At 34.8% G+C, this 13617-nt stretch overlaps 1 protein-coding gene across 1 annotated transcript in view; it reads left to right on the forward strand.

Moving 5' to 3' along the window:
* LOC122788674 overlaps positions 1 to 13617 on the forward strand; it is a 341452-nt gene that overhangs the window by 237351 nt on the left and 90484 nt on the right. The window contains exon 6 of the mRNA XM_044055573.1: positions 3990 to 4138. Within this exon, the coding sequence (XP_043911508.1) occupies positions 3990 to 4138 (149 nt within the window). The remainder of the gene's footprint in view (positions 1 to 3989; positions 4139 to 13617) is intronic.

Raw genomic sequence — 13617 nt, forward strand, 5'->3', positions numbered from 1 at the left:
GCATGCAGACTAGAATAAACAGTAACCAGTGGTCAGTACTGAACACTGGAGCTGTGCAGCAGAAACCTCAACCTCTGAATCTCCATGCTGTCATTGTTATTTCCCAAGGCTGAAATAATCATTAACCCGCTATCTGATGAGATTAGGAGCTTTGATTTCTGTTCATGGATTTTAACTTGTTTCTTTTGTTAAGACTATACTTATCAGTCTTACATCCTTACTTTTGATATTCTCTGCTTACACATTTGAATCTTTTCATCTTATTTCAGCTCACCCCATATTGATCTATAGACATCAAACATTTCTATGCTCAGTCTTGTATTGTTTTAAATACTATATGCTAATATTTGTACTTCTTTTTTACTTATATTCTGAATTGTTTTCAGGTTACATTGCTACAATTACAATATTCCCATTTGTAGTGCCTGCATTTAAAATCAGACTAAAGTATTTCCAATTCTTAATTTAGTCATATTCTAAACTGTGGTTTCCTGTGTCAATGTATAGCTATCTAAATGCATTTAAGTGGAAGTCTATCACATCTCTCAAAGAGAAAAAGAGTGTGCCATTTCTCCAGGATCAGCAAACTGGCTTGCTGCCTACCAGCTGACTGTCACTAGGGTTCTCAGGGTGAAGAGATTTCTCGGTGACAATGAAGGGGCCTTAGGGATCTTACATAGCCTGGTAATACCCAGCTGATGGTCTATCAATATTAATGGACCAATTGTGTGTGTGTGTGTATATATATATATATATATATATATATATATATATATATATATATATATATATATATATATATATATATATATACATACATATATATGTATGTATACACACACACACACACACACACACACACACACACACACACACATATATATATACACACACACACACACACACACACACACACACACACACACACACACACACACACACACATACATGCATGATTTAAATGCCGATTGCTAAATAGTTATACCTAGCAATTAAATACAAAATGAATTCACAGTACTGTCAAGCCTGTTTTATTGTACTTGCACAATGTGGCTCTAGTTTATTTTCAGTAATACATTTCTGAGTATTTTAAATCCACATTGGCTTTGTTTTGTAGAACATTGTTTTTTATGTTTTTACCAGTACTAAAGGAATATGGTAGTGACTAGACCGAGCTTATACCTTGCCATAAATTTGCACACTAAATGCTCTTGAACATGTGTATCAGTAATAGTTTATTGCTGACTGATGAAATAATGGTTATCAAACTATTAAAATTTCTACTTTATAACCTTACAGTTTTCAGTAATCTAACACTATGCAGTGAAACACTGATATGAGTTTACTTTTAAAATAATGTTAATTTCACTGTACATAAAAAGTTATTAAAGAAAGGGAATTTTCTGACTACTATAAAAATATATAATAATAAATGATGTAGAGTTGATAGCCAAGGATAACCCTGGCCCATATAATTGATGAAGTAAATTAGGTGTTAAAGTGAACATAGTTCTGCCATTCACTTTGTAAGTCAACAGAGGATGTCCATGAAAGCCCAACATGAATCAAAGTTTGATATTTGGATGAGTGCTCATATATTCATCCCAGGCCTGACTTGTTTAGCCTTCCTGGAGGCATGAGGTACTCTATGATGATGATGGCGATTGACAAGAAATTGTGGTTCATGGACTGACTGCCTTGTAGACTCCATGAATCTATAAAAAAACAAGTGATGTTAGCACTGTAAAAAGCTTTCTGCCTATGTCTATCACTAATAAAAGAAAGTGCTATAATATATATTTCTACATGTACCCATGTTCTGAATATGAGACAGAGATAAGAAGTTTGTTTTTCAAATTTAACAAACAGTAAATGTTATTAATACCCTTGGTTTTACTTACTGAGGCTGTTATGTTTTCAGCAACACTGAACTCACCACATGCAATGAATATCTGGAGAGTCAAGTTATGAAGTCACAACATAAAGAAATGTTTTATGTCCAGAACTGTAACCATTACTAAAGAAGTACAAATAGTTACCATTCAGCATAATGGCAGCTTTAGAGTAGTAGGATTCAGCAGAGTCTGAATCTCGGATAGACTTTGTAAATAATAATAGACACAATAAAAAATAATTGTATGTTTTGTAAACCATGTGCAACATTCAAGCTACACTTACACTGGCAGCAGTATTTCTGTTCATCCATTTATGAGCTTTCATGAGGCTAATCAATTCTATGTATATTACTTGATTTGTCAAAATATTTACAGAGATATGAAAATTCTAACAGTGTGCACAATTAGTAAATTAACAACAGTTAATATTTCTACAGCCATGCTAGACAGAAGATGTGTATCAATTCAGCTCTATTCTTCATTATGTAACATTTACTATGCAACATTTCATTAGCCTGTGAGTGACACACTTTTGTTATTATTAATATAAAAACAAAGACACATTATCACAGTATTCCATGCCTAGAGACATCACTAAGATAATCCTAGACAAGCACCTGGTGACAACAATAGGTTTTAAGGAGTAAAATGAAGGGCGTTTCTAATTTTTTATAAGTTCATATTAGTACTGTTAAGTTTATGACTTGCAGAGAATATCCCAACAGTCATACTTCAAACATGCAGCTTGAAGGATGAATTAGTTGTATCCTTAGATCAAATAGTCAGTGTTCAAAATGTGAGTAAAACTAAATGCATTTGTGAATATTACATCAAGTAGAACTTTGAGAAATGTGATCATTGTTCTAAAATTTCAGATGTTGTTTTCCAGTGTTAAGGCCATATGGCCATCTAATAATGTTGGATACACTATGCCACCAGCCCACAAATCTAGTTATCTATTAAAGGATTCCAAGCTCTTAGCATCTCTAATACGGAGTGGAAATCTATTCCATATTACCAATCTTGAGTTAAATAATAGTGATGGAATTATGCCCTCATAGTACCTAAATCTAACTTCATAGCCTGATATCTCTCTGTTAAAATACAACTGCAAATGTTTATGTTCAACATAGCTTGTAACTTAGGGTCCTAAAAGACTTTATAGAGAAATGCTAATTACCATGGATATAATCATAATGAGTAATAAATCAGCTGAGGTATTTGCATATATTATTGCTAACTATAATTTCTGTGAATTAAAATCTTCTTGGGGAATTTTCTTTGTACTATCTGAAAGTAATTCTACTGAACTACATTGTATATACAAAAATAATATTGTACTCCAAGACTGGCCTAATATATGCTTTATTTATTAAAGTAAGACACAGCTCACTTATTTTGCTAAGACTTTTAAACATATATCCCATTGGATGCACAGTTTTATTACTTATCAGTTGAGCATGTGAGTCAACGGAAAGGTTAGCAACCATATTTATTCCCAGGTCTTTATATTGTATTACCTCCTTTAGTAGATACTCTACTAGGTACACAGGCAAATAAATTTTAGCCTTTCCAAATTGCATTATGTTACATTTTTAAAAAAACTAAAATACATACCTATGTCGTGTGCCCATTCAATGATCTATCTCATATAAGAATTTAGATGTTCAACATTAGATTAATTTTTGTGCAATGAACCCAGTCTTACTATCAGCTGCATGCTTATTTATCCAATATGTTTTAGATCTAGGCATGGAGGCAGGTACAATATTAACTAATGATGGTCCTGGAACCAGGCCTTGTGGGACTCCAAGATGGATAGGAAAAGCTAAAGTGGTTAACAGGTTATTGTAAATACAAGTGGGATATACAGGGAATGCCCTGCACACAACATTCCTAATGGAGTTTTAAATGTTTTCTAGCAGCAGAAGCATTGGTTTCCATTGGTGTCATTTGAAAAGAAAGGCATTACCACAAAGAACGATGAACAGAGCTTACATAATATTTGTGGAAAATATTATGATTGTGGACTGCTTTTTATTATTTTGTGGTGTGGTATAATTGTTTATTGAGTCAAAATGTTTTGTTTTCTAGGTTCAGAATGGAATAGCACTTTATGCTACATGGACAACTATAGCCAGTTTGCTCAATTTTGTGATTGTTTTGATATATTGTGGAAATGTCTCCCACGACACTGCTTGCATCGCAGTTTTGTCCATCCTTCTTTTTCTTATCATTTTATGGTATGTAAATTCTGAATATAATTCATAAAGATATCAGAGGCATATTTTGTAATTAACACAAATAAATAACTGTTTAACTAAGGTATGTTTAGAGAGAAGCAAACATATGCATTGCATTCTTTGAATATTGTGAAGATACTGAAGTATGGGTCAATGATGTTGTTATTAATCTTTTTGCAAAATGTTTCATTTGTCATTCCCTTCATAATAGTATCTGGCCTCCTTATTTCTCTATGTGTATGGGTCATGTACCACCTTATTGGTTAATGTTTTTTTTATCTAAGTCTCATTCCTATACAACTACTTAATTTCAATTGTTTAACAAATTCTGGTTGATTCTCAATATGTCTAACCTTAGCTATATTGTGGTTTCTACAACTGGCACTGTTTTCCTTGTTTGATTTGTTTCATTTCCTGATACTTGATTCTTTCTAAAGCCTGGTTCATTTCCTGGTGTTTAGCATAATGCTAGACCCATAGTTAAGGACAGAGAATCCATATCAGAGGCTTTAGGCATTGCCTTCTTTTGATAATATGCAGGATTGGAAGTACATATCCTAGGAGTGAAGGACTTGAAGTACAAGTGTATTAATAGAATAAAGTAGCAGTGATTTTTCTTCTCATGTTGACGAATTAAGTTTGTGACGTGATTTCTTGTTTCTTTGTTGTGTGGGTACAGAATCATTAGAAGGGAAGCATATTGCTTAGCTTATGAGTATCACTATTATATGATCTCTTACCATACATTCTAGCAGATAAAAAGAAAGCCATGAACTTTTTTCTTGCAAGTAATATTTTTTTCTAAAAACATCAGCATCCTTTCAATTAGTGATAAAACTCGGTATCCTCCTAGATCAGAAATAGACTAGTTTATGTCCTCATGAGTGGGTCCGAGGTAAAAAGAATCAAAGCAAACCAAGGACAGGTATGAAACTTAAAACAATACTTCGAGAGAGTAACAGCAGTTGAAATATATGAAGAGACATTATGCATAGTATCCCCCCCCCCAAATTAAGCTTCTTCTGCTCATAATATATATATGTAGGTTCATAGGTTATAGGTTCATAGGTTAGTACTAGGCTAACTGCCCTTATGGGCCATTTTAAGCCTAGCCAATTACCCCATGTCAGAATCAAACCCTGCACCTTGTGTTTCTAAAGTAAGCACCTTAACCATTACTCCAACCTCCCACCCAGGAGTTATTGCTGCAGTTTTTCTCAGGATTTCCTTGGATTTTCACCTTTTATGTAGGAGAAGCAGCTCAGGATAACAATCCATCTAATCTGGGGTGGTGTTCATGCATATTAATAGTGATTCTTTTGCTTCACTTTTACTATTGTACTTGTCATGTTTCCTGCAACATATATGATGCAGTTCATTCAAATTTGCACTTTATGTTGCATGCACTTGTGTTATTCTGTCACTGAAACCTTTATCTGTATTCCAGTTATTGGTCTGCTTGATACAATTTATGTTAGGCTTTAACCATGCTGTTTACTTTTAGGTATGACATGAAGAGACACACAAATGCACAGTAGCGTTTCCTAATGTATTTGCTTGGTGATGTCCAAACGTGAAACAGAATGTGAATGCAAAATTAGTGACAAAAGCATTTCCCTATTTGTGAGAAGCTCATGGAATGCTTACTGACAAAACAAATATTTCATAACAGAAGTAAAAAGTCAAGTAGCTATCCCACTGAGACTGAATATTAAAAACTCTGTAATATAAACGCAAGCAGTTTTTGAAAAAAAACAGGAGAAAGAAAAGTTTTCATTCAGCTTAAGATTCCCAAGATAGCACTGACGTGACAAGGCAGCAGATAATGTATACATTCATATAGAAAGTAAAAAATGATCAGCCAACACAGTTAAAAATAAAACCAGTTTTATGTTTAGCTGTATTGGCTGGTCGTTTTCTACTCTCTACATATTTTGCTTGTGATGAACCTGCCTTTATCCATGTTGCTGTTGCCTTTATCACAATGTATACATTCATTTTGTGAAAACTGTGATTATATAAAGTTGGAGTCTGACTGAAGACTAAGGCTAAATATGCTATTAAATGGGTTTACTGTGCATCTCTGTCAATATATTTTAAATTATTCATTCCATTTTTCAAAAATACTGTCTAAAAAATTTTAAATATAAAAAGTCTTAGACCTTGTTGAATCTACAATTGGTCTAAATGGGTTCTCCAGATACTTATGACTCTTGGGCATCCCAAAAATGCCAGCTATTACAGGTCTCTCATTCAACATATAATCATATTCATTTTTAGATATCTGGCCTTGCATTAGCATATCCTCTAATAATATATGTTATAACATATTTTTAGATAGTATTTTGAAAAGATGAATGAATTTTGAAATGTATTTGAAAAGATTCCTGGCATTTTTAAGTATGATAAATGAGGTAGATTTTCTAGCAGAAGGGATTTTGGTAACTATTGATATACAAAATTTATATTCAGTAATCGCACATGATATGGGTCTGCAATGGTTTGAATAACATTTGTTCAGATGGGCTGAATTACATCCAGACAAAATTAATGCTATCACAGTGTTTATGGAAGTACTATTAAAATTAATTTCATTTACTTCAAAGGCCAATTCTTTAAACAAAGAAGTGGGTTAGCTATGGGAGCAGCATGCAACCCAATGTTTGCTAATTACATAATGGCAAACTGGGAATTCCAGTATATAGTCAATAGTGAATTTACTAAATCCTGGCTGCTTTATATAAGATTTTTTATGATATATTTATTTTGTTGGTCGATTCCGTTAGCAAGTTACAAAACTTTTTTGTATATTAACGATACAGTAGAATATTTAAAATGTACACATAATTATGACAATGAAAAACATAGCATATTTAGACACTGAGCTGATGAAAGATGTTGAGAATCAGAAATTTTATTTGAATATCCATAGAAAACCCACGTTTTCATACTGTTATTTGCGTTTTAACAGCTGGCATCCTAAACATTTGAAGAAGGTGGTTGTCAAAAGACAACTAGACCGGTTAGCCAGAATGATTTCAGAGTTGGGGGTTTTGTATAAGCAATGTGACAGATTAGTGGATATGTTCTGTAGGAGAGGCTACCCTAAAAGTTTTGTGTAGAAACTGGGGATGACGTGGTAACTAAGAAACCAACAAGACCTATTTACCTATATTGGGTAAAAGTAGGACAGATACAAGTGACACTTTGGGGTACCTTAACAGGGAAGCAGTGTCTGAGGGTAATAAACATGTTATCACTGCCAACATATACCCTTTATAGCAGAGAAAGTGCTGACTGTATATATAAAAATTGGGGAATCTTTACTTCTGACAGAACTATCATGGCAAAAATAGGTGAGAGACCCTGTAATATATACAAGAAAGATAACACATTCAGAACTTATTTAGAACAGAATAACTGTAAGATTGTTGGCAACAAGAAGTGTTTATGGGGGATCTTTGCGTGAGTGCTGCTCCCAATGCTCAAGTAGTATTATAGGTGATAGTTTTTGTACTAGATGTGAAACTTTCAAGAGTAATGGTCATTTTTCTTGTAATTCAAAACAGGCTGTTTACCTAACAAATGCCATTTTTGTTTGGAGTTCTATATAGGGAAGACTTCTAGGAATATAATAGAACGTTTATAGGAGCATTTGTTAGCTATAAAGAAGGGGCAAGTTACAAACGCTTTGTTTAAACATGTCAATATTTTTAGCACACATTTCTTTGTGATAGAACAAGTAAAAAAGTGACCCCAAGGAATAAATAGTAAAAAATGTGAATTGAAATGGTAACTTAGATTGAATGCCATAAGTTATCCTGGGTTAAATGATACTTGTTCCATCAACTCTATTTTGAAATTGAAATAGTATAATGCTTGTTGAATTTTAATTGATTTAATTGGCTATTTGTATTCTGTAGATGATATCATATGACTTTTTAATCCAAGTGTATTTAAACATTTTTTAAATGTGAATGGTGAGTTCTGATGAAGTTCCACAAAGTATAAGGAATGAAAGCGCTTAACTAATCATAATAAAGTTTCTTGCATTTTAGCCATTGTCACTTGTGCTCCTCAGTAATTTATTAATTTATAAGTTATGGGAGGTAGCATACCAGAAGTAAGGTATAGACTAAAAGCAGGGATCAGTGGATAGGCCATGAAAGGGACTACCAGTATAAGGAACAAAAGATGCAAGTCATCAAACGATTTTGGCAAAGAGTTCTGGCAGAGAAATGGCAGTAGGTACATTTTTGTTAATGCATAGGCTGCTTCTGCTTACTGCTTTACAGAATTTTTGGAAGTACCCAGACAATAATATTTATGACCTTCTTAGTTAGAGTTTTCTCCTTTGTTGGCTAAAGTCCTGGATTTTCTGTGGAATACTGACATTGTTTGGTGTTTCTATTGCTTTCCAGAATTATCTCTACTGTTAAGCATAGTATTAAGTGGACAGGAGATAAAGACACATATACTTGCCTTTTACTATTGTTAACATTTTTGGAAAATATCTGGCATTTTTGCTAAAATGTTTAGTAATGGCTCAGAGGCTGTTGATGAATCCTTTTTCTTCATACCAGTATTCTAGCCAACAGCAACCAGTTCACCTTAAAGATATTTTTCTTTCATAGCAGACCTCTTACTTTCTGTAACATAACCTGGTCTTGAGTATTGTCATTTGAATAAGAATGTTACAGGAGGGTAGTCACCTATTATATTTGTATAAATCATACTCACTGTATATATTTCTGGAGTATAAGTAATCATCGCATCAATCAGGGTATGATTACTGTTTTTTATATTACACATTCTGGCTTCATTAATAATTTGTTTTAGGTTACAAACTGGTTTGACCTGTAAATTCATTCTTATTTAGTTCAGTTCAAATTATTTTAAAACTCCTAAGCAGAATGCATTTCTTCCTTAAGTATTCTATAAAATGTAATTTTTATTTGAGCAGTCTAAGTAATGTAACTAGTATCATTTTCCAAATATTATTAATGTAGGTGAAGTAGGACTGTAAATCAATGATATTATAAGCCGCACAACTTGAGCTCAGTAACTAGCAATTTGGATGCAATATTCTCTTGATCTTAGCTTTGTTTTAGCTAGGTACAGTTATTGCATCATTATAGAGGAGTGCTACTCCTCCAGTTTTTAGATTGTATCTATTGCTATTACATATTTTGCTGTAATTAATAAAATCAATGGTTTATTAAAAGCCTGTCTGTACTCATCTAATTTATTATTTATGTATTTGCTTCTGTTTATCAGGAAAGTTGAGATGGGTCATGCAAGAGCACTTTTCAGTGGAGGCCTGGGGAGAAAACTTCCATTTCACAAAATAAAAAATATTTATAGAAAGAAACATGAACAGTAATGCTATGCAAAGGCCCTTCCACAATGGAGAAAACAACTAAATAATTGAATGAAAGCATTAACGTAAAAGACTGGTAGAAAAATGCAAGTTAATTTTACAACTATTAAAAGACTATAGATGCAAACATTTCTAGTAACAGAGTAAACCTTTTTAGGAATATGGTACATATTGAAGTTGTTAAAAGATATAATTGTCTTTATTTAGTGTGGATATGAAAACTGAGTACAGTGAGTGACAGACTGAGAGAGAGGACACGGAGATACTGTGAATATTATTGTGGTGAAAAAAATAGTAGCAAGCTATAAGCATTGTAAATGTGAAGTAAAGTAAGTTAGAGAATCCTGAGTATATTACTATGGCAAAGGAACTTAACAGGGAGATGGCAACATGAATGACAAATTGGAGGAAGTTTCCGTTTAGTAAAACTATAAGTGTGACACAATGTAGAAATGCTATCATTTAAGTTAGAGACCTAGAGTATATCATGATATAAAAGAGACCTAGAAGAAAGATGGAAATCAGAGTGTCACTGTGGTAGTTTCAGCTAAGTAAAGTAATTCTTAAGAGAGATAGCAGGCTAGATGGGGAATCAGACTATGGTGATGAGATGAACAGTGGAGGAAATTTAATACTGTTTACTGGGCTGACAGTGTAGGATGTGTTAGAGCAGCTGCACACCCTACAATTAAGTAGAGCCTATTTTAGTGTATATCTAAAAGTATGATAGTTGTGAGTTGTTGAGGGGAGTTATTCCAGATATGGACTACAAAACTGGAGTAGTGAGAAGCCCTGTACGAATTAATGACTTTTGAGATGCAGGCCAGGGGAATGTTTTTTGATCCTACACACCATGGATATTTCTAAGACTGAAAGGCTGAAATAGTATTTTGTGGGTCAGTTTTAGATGATTGATTGTGAGAAGGTTGGGGTACTCCATCCATGATATGTTTTAAAGTAAAATATAGTTACGGGTTTGGTTGGAGAGAATATTTGTGAGTTTGGCTATTTTATGGTAACACTGGTTGAGATTGTCCTCTAGGGTGGAGTGAAGGTAAGTGAGGATAGAGGATGCCTGGATACATACTGAAGGCCAGGTAAGAGATAAAAAGTAGCTGTGGTTTTGCAATCTTGTTCAGAGAGATAGCATCTGGCTTTATACAAGATTTCCAGTTTTTGGCGAGTTCTTCATGGAGCATTGAATGTGGATATCAAATAAAAAAAATATCTTCAATAATAACCACAAATAACGAAGTGATTGAGATAAAGCCAGATGTGGAAAACTGTCAAACTATCTTTACTCCACTTAAATGATTTAGGTGTGAAAAGCATTAGTTTTATTTACTTATTTATGTTTTTTAGGCTTAATCAACAGTTGAGAATTGGCCTGCAATTTCTCAATGTTGGTAAAAGATAGCTGTGTGAAGTTCGATAACTTAGGGATACTGAACAGATCAGAGGTGAGTCATGTGCATGTTGCATAAGGGTGGATTAACCAGAGACTGAAGCCAGGTTATTAATGAATAGGTTAAAAAGTTGAAGCCCAAGGATGGAGCTTTGTGGAGCACCAAAGGTGAGTGGCAGGAAGGAAGGGGGAGCTTAGTTTCATTTAATTGCTTGATGTCTGTAATTCAGATAACTTTTAAGCCACCTAACAGAATGGAAAAAGTCTACTAGATTGCAATATGACACTATGTTGAATATCTTTGACAAGTCTAAAAATATTGAGGATACTTGAGAGAATTTTATGATTTTTTTTTACTGGGAAATTAGTTTGGGCATGTTACTTGGTAAAGTTCTACTTGCATGTCTGTTTGATTAAGTATGTGAGGAAGCTTGTGGGTCAATTAGAGTTAAAATAGCAGACCTTGAATATAGGTAAATGTAATCTGATTTTAATAGTTTCAGGATTTTGGTGAACCAATTGTAGATTGCTTTATTAAGCTATTCTTTGGTGACGATTAATGAACAAAATGGACACTGAGGTATTGTATCACTTCTTGTAAAGCCAAAGTAATTGTTGTGAATATTGTTTTCACCATAAATAAAGTGAGATGGTAACTTGCCTTGTGTCAGTTTTTCAGTGGGAAATTGTTGACTGTCTTGATTTTGCTTAAGTGCTATGTTGTCAGCAATTAGGATGATGGTTAGTAATAAGCACTTCCTAAAACATAGCCATTTAATTTACTAAATGTTCTTGTTGCAATAATTTAAAGTAAGACTTGCATTTCTACTGCTGACTGTGCAAAAATATGGCAATGCAATACAGTACAGTCATTATTAAATGTAATTATTTAAAATTTAGAAACTGTTTGGTTTCCATCTGAACTGTTTATATGATCTTCACAGGTGTCTAAAAATCAGACTGGAAAAACTAAATCCTGCTTAAAAAAGTTTTGGCTAAATCACTGCAACATTCTCCAGACTCTGTGGAAGTCATAGGATCATAGGAGATTACTAGGCTAATGGCCCTGGGGCCCTTACAAGCTTAGCCAAGAGTTTATCCCCAAAAAAAAGAAACCTCAGTCAGCACCTGTCACCCCTGTCAATGAGGAACAAAGGTGGAACCCCTGGGACAAATTTATGGTTTCCCCTTCTAGTCATCAAGGTTGCATTTGAAGAAGATCAGTGAGGTACTCTGTTTGACATGTATGGTAAGTCTATTCCAGAGACGGGGCATCCACTGGGACACAAATCTGTCTCTCCTTAAGGTTTTGTTGATGTTGATATTAGATTTAGGCCTCTTGAGCGGGTAATGTGCTAGGAGTTAGAGTTACAGATATGGAACATCTCCAGTAGGGCAGGGTCTGACATTGCCTTGTAAACAAGACACGTATTACCTCTGAGCAATCTGTGTGATACAGAGCAGAGTGATAGTGATTTAAGCCTGTTCACATGGGACAGGTGTTGGAGGCCATGGATTCTCTTTGTGAGATATTTCTGTGGCCTTTCCAGTTGGTGCAGATGTTTGGAGAGGTACATACCAAACAAGGCATTATACTCAATTATATGTCTACTAAGAGAGGAATACAGAGAGGTAATAACCTCCTTTTTTCTGGATGCAATCCCTTTACTTATGAGATGAACCAAGTAAAAGGCTTGTCTGACGGCCGGCATCACATGATGGTCGAATGTGAGATTGTTGTCAAACTGAGTACCCAGGTCTCTCACCACAGGTTGTGTGCTTAGGGGGTTGTCATTGATGTGGTAATCAGTAGGGACCATGTTTTTGCCGAATGGTATGATAATACATTTTTTTTGCATTTAACTTAAGGCCATGACTTTGGCACCAGTCATTTGTAGCTGTGAGACCCTCTTACAGTGTGTTAACATCAATTGGGGAGTCAATGACAGCACCCAACTTACAGTCATCTGTAAACGTGGTCAGTCACAGGCCCTTTGTCTTTGCCTGGACCTCTGAAAAGTATATGCCAAACAGTAGGGGTCCCAGAAGAGATCCCTGGGGAACACCACTAGTGACAGGTCTGCTGCTGGAGGTGGCAGCACCTATTTTGACCTTGTGGTCCTATCTCTGAGCTAGTTGGCCATCCATCTGACTAGCTAGGGATTGACACTAAGTTGTGTTAGCTTTTTGATGATGCCGGAGTGGGGGATTGTGTCAAAGGCCTTGGCCAGATCAAGGTTAGCTGTATGTAATGCCTTTCCCACATCAAGGGCCTTGGTGACAGTCTCAAAGAAGTCAACTAGGTTGAATAGGGAAGATCTGCCTCTGACTAATCCAAATTGGCTGGATCGAGTGCTTGTAGATTGCCTATGTCCTTGTTTATGAGATTCATAATAATACGCTCCATGACTTTACAGATCAGACTTGTCAAGCTGATTGGGCGTTAGTTCCCCAGGTCAGTAGTGGCACTACCTTTGTGCAAAGGGATGACAATGGCAGTTCTCCACTCTTCTGGAATGAAGCCTGTAGTTAGGCTGTGGCTGAATAGGGTGCACAATGGCAAAGCTAGTTCTTGCTGTGATACTATCAGGTCCCATGGAAGGTATGTTCTTTGCCTTGGATAGGGCCTTAAACACTTGATCTACAGAGATACGAGGTGTGGGACAAGTATTGGGGATGTCAACTGGGCCTTTG

This window comes from Protopterus annectens, chromosome 1.part2 (assembly GCF_019279795.1).
Source record: "Protopterus annectens isolate FY-2018-M chromosome 1.part2, PAN1.0, whole genome shotgun sequence".
Lineage (NCBI taxonomy): Eukaryota > Metazoa > Chordata > Ceratodontiformes > Protopteridae > Protopterus > Protopterus annectens.